Source organism: Hypanus sabinus, chromosome 5 (genome assembly GCF_030144855.1).
Source record: "Hypanus sabinus isolate sHypSab1 chromosome 5, sHypSab1.hap1, whole genome shotgun sequence".
Classification (NCBI taxonomy): Eukaryota; Metazoa; Chordata; class Chondrichthyes; order Myliobatiformes; family Dasyatidae; genus Hypanus; species Hypanus sabinus.
In genome coordinates this window covers 152,015,996-152,028,410 of record NC_082710.1, presented here as the reverse complement: position 1 = coordinate 152,028,410, position 12,415 = coordinate 152,015,996, and the positions used below count along the sequence as shown (strand labels likewise).

Here is a 12,415-nt window from a genome sequence, read left to right as displayed (position 1 = left end):
TGCTGGGAATATGAGGGAAAATCAGAGAAAGCAAGAAATATTTAGCAGCTCAAGCAATATCTGTGAAGAATGAAAAGAACTTAAACATAGGGATGAGTTTGATTTTTCTCAGTTTAAAACATTTATAGACAAAATGATTAAGATGCAGTGATACAAGTGAAGTGAACAAAAGGAATTTATTTTCTAGAGTGGAGACTCAGAATGACACAAGTTGATGGTGCTGGCTAAATGAGGTTGCTGAAACTTTGTGAATAAGAAAAATAGTATCTGTAAACTTGTAAACATAGGACCAAAATTAAACCATTTGGCCCATTGAGTACTCTGACTTTTTATCTCGGTGGATTTATTTTCCCTTTCAACATCATTCTATTGCTTTCTTCCACTGTTCATTCATTCATCCTTCCTACAGCTCCCACTCTCACTCTTACAGGGAACAATAATCTCGGAATGTTTGTTGAGGGTGAATGTCAAGTTTACTCCTGCACTATCTCTGCATTCCCTGAGCTGCATCATTCACATTGACACCCTCTTGCCCTGGCCACAAACCAAATTTGAAGTAGTTATTCTAAAGTGTGTGACAGCTTGTGAAACACAGTGCCCTTGTAACACTGTCCCTCCCTGATGCATGACAGTGTTTGAAGCTCGGATTCCAGGTCTCCAACTTTGAGCCAGAGTTCCTTGAGCAACCAACATGAGCATAAGACCACAAGACATATAAGCAGAATTAGGCCCTTCTGGCCCATCGAGTCTGCTCCATGGCTGATTGATTTTCCCCTCCTCAACACCTGATGAGATCATCAGAAACACTAATGGCATTCACCAGTTCCCAAATCATGCTATGCTACAACACATCACATGATCCCATACAACTGCTTTACTTAAAGGGGAAATACATAATATTGAAACTCTGATACTGGTCTATAAGTATAACAATCGAGCTAAGCTTCTGATTTATAAGATGGACTCTTGTCCTCAATCTGTTTTGATCCATGCTTCCCTCTATTGTCTGCCTGCTCTGAGCTCTCTTTAGTTATAACAATATACTCTTTACTTTGACATTCAATATCATCATCCTCACAGTACTATTAACCTAGCTTCAAAACTTTGCTCTGTACCTTACTCTGCAAATGGATCCTTGACTTCCTCAAATTTCAAAGTTAATATACAACCCTGCAAATTGTTAACACAAGGGCATATCAGTAAAGTCAAGAAACATAATAGAATCAATGAAAGACCACACCCAACAGGATTAATACATGATGAATGTGCAAAGGACAACAAACTGTGCAAATACAAAAAAGGAAATAATAGTCATCAGTCTGTCTGACTTCTGAGGCCTTCATCAGTCAGAGTTGTCCATGGATATTGCATCCCAGCTGTCTAGATGTGCAAGCCTGAGCAGTATGACTTAGAGAGCAAGCCATTGCCCATGTAGCAAGCTCCCCCTCTCCATGCATCTGATGAACTCGAAGCAGAGTCTGATACAGTTTGGTATCAGATTAATCACAGAAGTTGTCAGTCAGTGTTGAACTCTATGTAGGACGGCTTTAGAGGCTCCAGCTCTGGATTTACCCCTTGAGGTTTATTTCTGAAGCCTTCTACATGTGTGGGTAAAACCGCAGTAGGTAACATATATCAAAGCAAGAGATGAAGAATCCTTGAAAGTGAGTCCATCGGTTATGGGAACAATTCAGTGATGAAGCAAGTGGCAAGAGAAGTTATCCCCACTGGTTCAGAGCCTGATGTTTGAGGGTAATAACTGTTCCAGAACCTAGTGATGTAGGTCCTGAGGCTCCTGTACTTTCTACTTGATGGCAGTAGCGAGAAGAGAGCATGGCTGAGGTAGTGGGGGTCCTTGATGATGGATACTGCCTTCTTGCAACAACACTCTGTGTAAATGTGCTCAGTGAAGTGGATGACTTTACCTGTGACGGACTGGGCTGTATGTACTACATTTGTGGGATTTTCCATTCAATGGTATTATCGTTTCCATTCAATGCCATGATGCAATCTTGATGCTCTCCACCCTACATCTATAGAAGTTTGTCAAAGTTTTAGATGTTACGCCTCATATTCGCAAACTTATAAGGAAGTAGAGGCTTTTTTTTTAAGTACACATACACATTGAGCCCAGGACAGATAACAAGAGGAACTTCACCTTTGATCCCAGAATGAGAACTGGCTGGTGCATCTCTTGTTTCCTCCTCTTGAAGTCAATAATCAGTTCCTTGGTCTTGCTGACAATGAGTGAGAGGTTGTTGTGGCTCCACTAGGGCCATGTTTTTAATTTCCCTCCTATATGCTGATCTGTCACCTTTGATTCGGCCAGCCACGGTGCTGTTACCAGTGAACTTAAATATGGCACAGGAGCTGTGCTTAGCCTTACAGTCATAAATATAAAGCAAGTAGAGCAGGGACTAACTACGCAGCCTTGTGGTGGACCTGAGTATATGGAGATTGTGGAGGAGGTACTTTTGCCTATCTGAACTGATAGGGATCTGCAAGTAAGGAACTCAAGGATCCATTTGTACAAGAGGTATTAAGGCCAAAGTTTTGGAGCTTATTGTTTAGTTCTGAGGGGATGATTTTATTGAATGCCAACCTACCTCAGAGACTGAAAACATTGGGGCTGTGGGAGTTCACATCAGGAAATCATAATAGATATTGATCAGTAATATCTCATCCCCACTGATGATCAACATAGGCAAACATCACATTGAGTGCTTAGCCCACGAGTCTACTTTCTCTGTATTCATGACTCTATAGCTAAGAACAGCTGAAGCACGATTGGTTCGCTGATGACAGTACTGTTGTTGGCAATGAGACAGTGTGTACAAGTGTGATAGGATTGATTATTTGAGTAGTGTCGGAACAACAATCTCACCCTTAGCATCTAGCAGGCCAAGGAAATGATTGTGGACTGCAGCAAGGTGAGATTGGGAAAACACACATTAGGTCTCACCAAGGGTTCAGCAGAGGTAAGGGTGAGCAGATTCAATTTCCTGGTCATCAACATCACGGAGGATTTATTCTGTGCCCAAAACATTGATGCAATAATGAATTAGGAGCTTGAGGTGCTTTGGCATGTCATGGAAACATAGAAAACCACAATATAGGCCCTTTGGCCCACAAAGTTGTGCCGAACACGTCCCTATCTTAGAAATTACTAGGCTTACCTATAGCCCTCTATTTTACTAAGCTCCAAGTACCTATCTAAATGCCTCTTAAAAGACCCTATTATATCCACCCGCACCAACGTTGCCGGCAACCCATTCCATGCACTCACCGCTCTCTGAGTAAAAGACTTACCCCTGACATTATTCTGTACCTGCTTCCCAGCACCTTAAACCTATGTCCTGTTGTGGCAACCATTTCAGCCCTGGGAAAAAGCCTCTGACTATACACACAATCAATGCCTCTCATCATTTTGTTCACCTCTAACTATCAGGTCACCTCTCATCCACCTTCGCTCCAAGGAGAAAAGGCTGAGTTCACTCAACCAATTCTCATAAGGCATGCTCCCCAATCCAGGCAACATCCTTGTAAATCTCCTCGCACCCTTTCTATGGCTTCCACATCTTTCCTATAGTGAGGCGACCAGAACTGAGCACAGTACTCCAATTGGGGTCTAACCAGGGCCCTATATAGCTGCAATATTAGCTCTCGGCTCCTAAATTCAATTCCACTATTGATAAAGGCCAATACTCCGTATGCGTTCTTAACCACAGAGGCAACCTGCGCAGCTGCTTTGAGCATCCTATGGACTTGGACCCCAAGATCTCCCTGATCCTCCACACTGTCAAGAGTCTTACCATTAATACTGTATTCTGCCATCATATTTGACCTACCAAAATGAACCACTTCACACTTATCTGGGTTGAACTCCACCTGCCACTTCTCCGCCCAGTTTTGCATCCTATCAATGTCCCGCTGTAACCTCCACAGTTTCCACAACACCTCCAAACTTTGTGTCATCAGCAAACTTACTAACCCATTCCTCCACTTCCTCATCCAGGTCATTTATAAAAATCACAAATAGGGTCCCAGAATAGATCCCTGAGGCACTCCACTGGTGACCGACCTCCATGCAGAATATGACCCTTCTACAACCACACATTGCCTTCTGTGGGCAAGCCATTTCTGGATCCACAAAGCAATATCCACTTGGATCCTGTGCCTCCTTAATAAGCCTTTCACAGCGTACTTTATAAAATGCCTTGCTGAAATCAATATACACTACATCTACTGCTCTTCCTTCACCTATGTTTAGTCACATCCTCAAAAAATTTAATTAGACTCGAAAGGCATGACCTGTCCTTTACAAAGCCATGCTGACTACTCCTAATCATATTGTACCTCTCCAAATGTTCATGAATCCTGCCTGTTAGGATCTTCTCCATCAACTTACTAACCACTGAGGTAAGACTCACCAGTCTATAATTTCCTGGGCTATCTCTACTCCTTTTGTTGAATAAAGGAACAACATCCGCAATCCTCCAATCCTTGGGAACCTCTCCTGTCCTCATTGATGATGCAAAGATCATTGCCAGAGGCTCAGCAATCTCATCGCTCACCTCCCACTGTAGCCTGGGGTACATTTCGTCAGGTCCTGACAACTTAACCAACTTGATAGTTTGCTAAAGCTCCAGCACATCCTCTTTCTTAATATCTACATGCTTAAGCTTTTCAGTCTGCTGCAAGTCATTACTACAAGATCCTTTTCCATAGTGAATACTGAAGTAAAGTATTCATTAAGTATCTCTGCTATTTCCTCCAGCTCTAAACACACTTTCCCACTATCACATTTGATAGGTTCTATTCTTTCACATCTTATCCTCTTTCTCTTCACATACTTGTAAAATGCCTTGGGGTTTTCCTTTAATTCTGCCCTTTGAGGCCTTCTTATGACCTTTCTGGTTCCTAATTTCCTTCTTAAGCTCCTTATAATCATCTAGATCTCTAACATTCCCCAGCTCTCTGATACTTTTGTAAGCTTTCCTTTTCTTCTTGACTAGATTTATTATAGCCTTTGTACACCACAGTTTCCGTACCCTACCATAACTTCCCTGTCTCATTGAAACATACCTATACAGAGCTCTACACAAATATCTCCTGAATATTGAGCCATAGAACATTACAGCAGAGAAACAGGAATTTTGACCCTCGTTGGCTGTGCCAAACCATTCACCTGTCTAGTCCCACTGACCTGCACCTGGACCATATCCCTCCATACACCTCTTAACTATGTACCTGTCCAAGCTTTTCTTAAATATTAAAAGTGAGCCCGTACTTACAACTTCATTTGGCAGCTCATTCCACACCCTTACCACTCTCTGTGTGAAGAAGCCCCCACTAATGTTCCCTTTAAACTTTTCCCCCTTCATCCGTAACCCACATCCTCTGGTTTTTCCCTCCCCTGGCCTCAGTGGAAAAAGCCTGCTTGCATTTATTCTATCTATACCCATCATAATTTGAAATACCTCTGTCAAGTCTCCCCTCATTCTTCTACACTCCAGGGAATAAAATCCTAACCATTTCAACCTTTCTCTGCTACTCTGTTTCTCAAGTCCTGGCAAAATCCTTGTAAACCTTCTCTGCATTCTTTCAACCATATTGGTATCCTTCCTGTAATTCGGTGACAAAAACTGTACACAATACTCCAAATCTGGCCTCACTTATACAACCTCACCATAACATTCCAACTCTTATACTCAATACTTTGATTTAAAAAGGCCAATGTACCAAAAGCTCTCTTTACTACACTATCTACCACCAACACCACTTTTAGGGAATCTTGTATCTGTATTCCTAGATCCCTCTGTTCTACTGCACTCCCTAGTGTGCTACCACTTATCTTGTATGTTCTACCTTGGTTTGTCCTTCCGAAGTGCAATACCTCATACTTGTCTGTATTAACCTCCATCTGCCATTTTTCAGCCCATTTTTCCAGCTGGTCCAGATCCCTCTGCAAGTTTTGAAAACATTCCTCACTGTCCACTACACCTACAATCTTTGTATCATCAGCAAATTTGCTGATCTAATTCACCAAATTATCATCCAGATCATTGATATAGACGACAAATAACAATGGCACCAACACTGATCCCTGTGGCACACCACTAGTCACGATTCTCCACTCAGAGAATCGGTCCTCCACTACCACTCTCTGACTTCTCCCATTGAGCCACAGTGTAAACCAATATACTACCTCACCATGTATGCCTAGTGCCTGAACTTTCCTAACTAACCTCCCATGCGGGACCTTGTGAAAGTCTTTACTTAAGTCTACGTAGACACCATCCACTGCCTTCCCTTCATTCACTTTCCTGGTACCCTCCTCAAAAAACTCTAATAGATTTGTTAAGCATGACCTTCCATGCACAAAGCCATGTTGAGTCTCCCTAACAAATCCCTGTCCATCCAAATACTTGTAGATCCTATCTCTTGGTACACCTTCCAATAATTTACCTACTACCGACATCAAACTTACTGGCCTATAATTTCCCAGATTATTTTTTGAGCCATTTTTAAACAACGGAAAAAGATGAGCTGTCCTTCAATCCTCCGGCACCTCAACTGTAGGTAGTGACATTTTAAATATATCTGCCAGGGCCCCTGCAATTTGAACACTAGTCTCCTTCAAGGTTCGAGGGAATACCCTGTCAGGTCCTGGTGATTTACCTACTCTGTTTTGCCTTAAGTTAGCAAGCACCTCCTCCACTTCAATCTGTATAGGTTCCATGACCTCACTAACTGTTTGCCTTATTTCCATTGCCAGTTTCCTTAGTAAATGCAGACACAAAAAAAACAATTTAAGATCTCTCCCATGTCTTTTGGTTCCATACATAGCCGACCACGCTGATCTTCAACAGGACCAATTTTATCCTTTACTATCCTTTTGCTCTTAATATACCTGTAGAAGCTCTTTGGATTATCCTTCACCTTGACTGCCAAAGCAACCTCATGTCTTCTTTTAGCCATCCGGATTTCTTTCTTAAGTATTTTCTTGCACTTTTTATACTCCTCAAGTACCTTAATTGCTCCCCATTTCCTATACATGTCATACATTTCTTTTTTCTTCTTTATCAGAGTTCCAATATCCTGAGAGAACCAAGGTTCCTTATTCTTATTCACTTTGCCTTTAATCCTGACAGGAACATACAAACTCTGCACTCTGAAAGTTTCTCCTTTGAAGGCCGCCCACTTCCCAACGACTTCCTTGCCAGACAACAACCTGCCCCAATCCACACTTCTTCGATCCTTCCTCATTTTTTTCAAATTTGGCCTTTTCCCAGTTTAGAACCTCAAAACAAGGACCAGATCTACCTTTATCCTGATCAAGTTGAAACTAATGGAGTTATGATCACCGGAAGCAAAGTGTTACCCTATGCACACTTCCATCACCTGTCCTAACTTGTTTCCTAATAGAAGATCTAATATTGCATCCTCTCTAGTCGTTCACTCTATATATTGACCCAGAAAACTTTCCTGAACACATTTTACAAACTCTAACTTGTCTAGACTTTTAACAGTATGGTAGTCCCAATCAATATGCAGAAAATTAAAATCCCCTACTATCATAACTTTAAGTTTCCTGCAGTTGTCTGCTACCTCTCTGCAGATTTGATCCTCCAATTCTTGCTGACTATTGGGTGGTCTATAATACAACCCCATTAATGTGGTCATACCTTTCCTGCTTCTCAGCTCCACCCATATGGCCTCAGTAGACAAACCCTCTAATCTGTCCTGCCTGAGCACTGCTGTAACATTTTTCCTGACAAGCAATGCCACCCCACACCCTTCATTCCTCTGCCTCTATCACATCTGAATCATGGGAACCCTGGAACATTAAGCTTCCAGTCCTGCCCCTTCTGTAGTCAAGATTCACTAATGGCTACAATATCATGATTTCATGTGTCAATCCACATGCTCAGCTCATCAGCCTTCCCCACAATACTCCTCACATTGAAACAGACAGACTTCAGAAGATTATTGCCACCACACACAACCCTTCTATTTGTGATTATGCATGAAGCTTTAACATAATTTATTTTCACCCCTGCTCCACTATCTACTCTGTCACTCTGGCTCCCATACCCCTGCAAATCTAGTTTAAACCTCCCCCCACCCCACCAATAGCACTAACAAACCTCCCTGCAAGGATATTGGTCCTGCTGTAGTTCAGGTGTAACCCATCTCTCTTGTACAGGTCCCACCTGCCCAGAAGAGGTCCCAATGATTCTGAAATCTGAAACCCTGCCCTGTACACTAGTTCCTCATCCATGTGTTCATCCTCCAGAGCATCCTATTCTTACCCTCACTGGCACATGGCACAGGTCGCAATCCTGAGATTACCACCCTCGAGGTCCTGCTTTTAACTTCCTACCAAGCTCTCTACACTCACTCTTCAGGACTTCCTCACTCTTTCTTCCTACATCTTTTGTACCGATGACATCTGGCTGCTCATCCTCCCAATTCAGAATGCTGTGCACACGATCAGAGACATCACTGACCCTGGCATCCAAGAGGCAACAAACCACCCGGGAGTCTCCGTCACGACCACAGAACCTCCTGTCTGTACCTCTAACTATTGAGTCCCCCATCACTACCACTCTCCTCTACTTCCCCCACTCCCTTCTGCACTGCAGAGCCAGACTCAGTGTCAGAGATCCGGCTGCCGCAGCTTGTCCCAGGTAAGTTATCACCCCCAACAGTATCCAAATCGGTATACTTGTTGTTGAGGGGTATGGCCAAAGGGCAGCCCTGCTCTTCCTGCCCTTTCCCCTTCCCTCGCCTGACGGTAACCCAATTACCTGTGTGGTGCTCCTTTGGCATAACTGCCTCCCTGTAGCTACTATCTATACTCTCCTCATTCTCCCGAATGATCCGGAGATCATCCAGCTCCTACTCCAGTTCCCTAATGCAGTTTGTTAGGAGCTGCAGCTGGATGCACTTCTTGCATGTGTCATCAGGGACACCGGAGGTCTCCCTGACTTCCCACATCCTGCAAGGGAGCATTCCAACATCCTACCTGGCATTCTCTCTGCTCTAAACAAACAAAACAGAACTTACTGGAACCTACTCTTGCCTCTGCCTGTTGAGCCAAAGCTGTCCAACTCTGACTCAGTCCGCTACAATGATGGCTGCTGTATATGGTGTTTTTTTAAAGAACTATGTCAATGTCTGTGCAGTCTAGCCTCATTGCCCCGATCAGATTTAAAAAAAAGGCTTCTCTCCAAGATGCCTTCACTTCTTCACTCTCTGCTTCTTGCTTTGATTTGCCATATTTCTTCCGTACTTTTTTCTGAGAACATCTGTTTACAATTTAAGCCTCCAATTTCCTGTTTGATAGCCTCATAATTCCCCTTACTCCAATTAAACACTTTGTTCTAACTTGTCTGTTCCTATCTCCCTCCAATGCTATTGTAAAGGAGATAGATTTATGATCACCATCTCCAAATGCTCTCCCACTGAGAGATCTGACACCTGACCAGGCTCATTTGCCAATACCAAATCTAGTACAGCCTCTCCTCTTGTAGGCTTATCTACATACTATGTCAAGAAACCTTCCTGAACACACCTAACAACCTCCACCCCATCTAAACCCCTTGCTCTCGGGAGATGCCAATCGATGTTTGGGAAATTAAAATCTCTCCTCACGACAACTGTTATTATTACACCTTTCCAGGATCTGTTTCCCTATCTGCTGATTGATAGCTCTGTTACTATTAGGCGGTCTATAAAAAAATCCAATAAAGTTATTGACCCCTTCCTGTTCCTAACCTCCACCAAAGAGACTCCGTAGACAATCCCTCCATGGTGTCTACCTTTTCTGCAGCTGTGACACTATGTCAGATCAACAGTGCCACACTCCCACCTTTTTTGCCTCCCTCCCTGTATTTTCTGTCACCCAAGAGTCTTATAAATTTCTACAGATGAACAGTGGAGAGCATACTGGCTGGTTGCATCACAGAGTTGTACGGAGCCTCCAATGCATAGGACTGTAAGAAGTGTCATAGGCACAACACTCCTCACCATTGGGGCAGTGCCTCAGTAAGGTGGCACCTGTCACCAAGGACACACACATTCCAGGGTATGCCCTCTTCTCATTACTGCCATCAAGCTGGAAGATCAGCACCCTGATGACCCATGCTCAACAATTCAGGAACAGCTTCTTCCCTTCCACTGTCAGATTTCTAAATGGTCACAAACTCATGCCCCAGTATTCCGTTTATTTATTTCTGTAAATTATAGTAATGTTATGACTTGCACTGTACTGCTGCTAACAAATTTCATATCAGTGATAAGATACCCGAACCAAAGTTTTTCACTTTACCTTGGTACATGTGACAATAATAAACTAATATACTAAACTAGTCTCTCCATTAGAAGCCAGATTTTGTTCAGGACTATATGCTTTTGGCTTGAAGTCGGGTTTGTTGTCAGACGCTGAAATATCGTGAGGCAGAGATACACTTGCCCCTACATCACAGGCAAGCAAGCTCTCCATTGTGTCTGTACAACACCTTACTTGTGCATGTGAAAAACCACTTGAATTGCCGTGGACTGTAAAATGAATAGGCCGCTTCACTATTTCCGTTGTGTGTAGTTAATGGGAACAACTGAAGGGGGGAATTAATAAAAGAAACGCCTAGAAGACCTTTGCTTCACAGATGCCGCTGAATAATGTTCCTCCAATATTTATTTTGCTCCTGATTCCGGCAAAAGGAGAATAAAACTGGATCAGCGCTGGATCAGTGCGTAGGGTTTGCTGCGGACTAGCTCGCTGGGAAAAGTTATCATGTACCCTCACCTTGTAGTGTTCGGCGACTTCGCCGACGGGACTGGTGTGGTGACCCTGGTGATTTCTGGAGGCCGCACACACCACGCAGATCAGCCGCTGATCATCGCTGCAGTACAGCTTCAGCCTTTCGTCGTGCTCCTGGCAACGGAGCTCCGGCTGTGCCGACATCTCCTCTAGCTTTAGCTTCATGACATTCTCCACGATGTTGGACACGAACCGGTTCGGTCTGAGTGTCTTCTGGGGCAGCTGAGCCCGGCATTGGGGGCAAGAGGCCGTCCCTCTCTTGGATCCCCAGTGCTTTGAAATGCAGGCCCGGCAAAAGTTGTGACCACAGTCGATTGTCACAGGGTCAACGAAGAACTCCAGACATATAGGACAAATCGCTTCATCCTGCATCGACTTCAGCACGTCAAAGTTCGCCATTTCTAAGTCCGACTCCGGGATCGGGAAATGTTTTTTTCACTTTCGTTGTACTAGGAAGTCAGCTGCTTCCGGGTGTGATTGTCTGCACAGATCAGAAAACAAAAAAAAAGCTCCAAAGAAAGGGGGAAAATAAACATCTAAAAATGTTGTGTGGGTGACAGATGGAGTACAAGAAACTTGGAGAGAATAAGGGTGGATTGGTGTAAATGTTAGTAAGGAAGCCAATATACGTTTCTGTGTTACGTGACTGCGCCTTCCTACGGCACCAAGGGCGCTGAAACTGCGTCCGCCCACATTGCTGATCAGTCAGTCAGTACGAGAATATGTCCTTTTCGTCCATGCTGACCACCATCCCTTTAAATTACCTTTTCTATGCATCCACCTTGTCAAAGGATTTTAAACATTGTGTTTGAACCCGCCTATATCATTTCCTCTGGCAAATCGTTCCATTTGCTCATTATCAAACATAACCCCTTAGGTCCTTCATCTTCCCCCCTTCACCTTTGTCCTTTCCGCCTCACCCCACTCACCCCCTTATTTTTTTTGACTCCCCTACTCCTCGATAAATGTCAAAGGATAAGAACTGTGACTTTAACTCCACTAAATTTTATTTTTGCCCCTCATGTAAGATTGCTCCTCGGCCTCCGACACTCCAGGGAAAACAGTCGTAGCTTATCCAGCCTTTCCTTATGACTCCAGTCCCAGTAACGTTCTTATAACCTGATCATAAATTCGGTTCCACATTCCTGTCTACAGCTCCTCGTTCCTATCTCTTGATAATCGGCTGCGACCGTACCCTCTGCGAGAGAGATCCAAGAAGTCAGTCTTCTAAGAGCAAAATAAAATCAGCTGCACTGAAATTGTTTTAAATAGCGATTCTTGGGTCCTGGTTCCTCAAAGGACCCGTGGGCTCGGGGGGCGGGAGACAGAAGTTTCGAGGAATGAGGGTGAGCGGAGTCAGAGTAACCAGGGACAGAGTTGGGATGGGGAAGACAGCTCCCGTGGGTTGAGGGTAAACGAATGATGAAGTCTGAGTCAGTTTTCACTCGCACATCTATTAAACAACCGAGCTCTAGGATCCAGCGGCTCACCGTCAGTGCACTGGTAATGGGCACTCCATTAGGAAGTGGGCGGCCGAACTAATTAATGTTCGATACTGATTGGGGAGGCAAGGAGGGGAGGTGGGAG

The 12,415-nt window shown here is 43.8% G+C and overlaps 1 protein-coding gene across 1 annotated transcript in view; it reads right to left on the bottom strand.

Moving 5' to 3' along the window:
• LOC132394785 (uncharacterized) overlaps positions 1-12,415 on the bottom strand; it is a 79,609-nt gene that overhangs the window by 29,110 nt on the left and 38,084 nt on the right. The window contains exon 8 of the mRNA XM_059971192.1: positions 10,814-11,264. Within this exon, the coding sequence (XP_059827175.1) occupies positions 10,814-11,264 (451 nt within the window). The remainder of the gene's footprint in view (positions 1-10,813; positions 11,265-12,415) is intronic.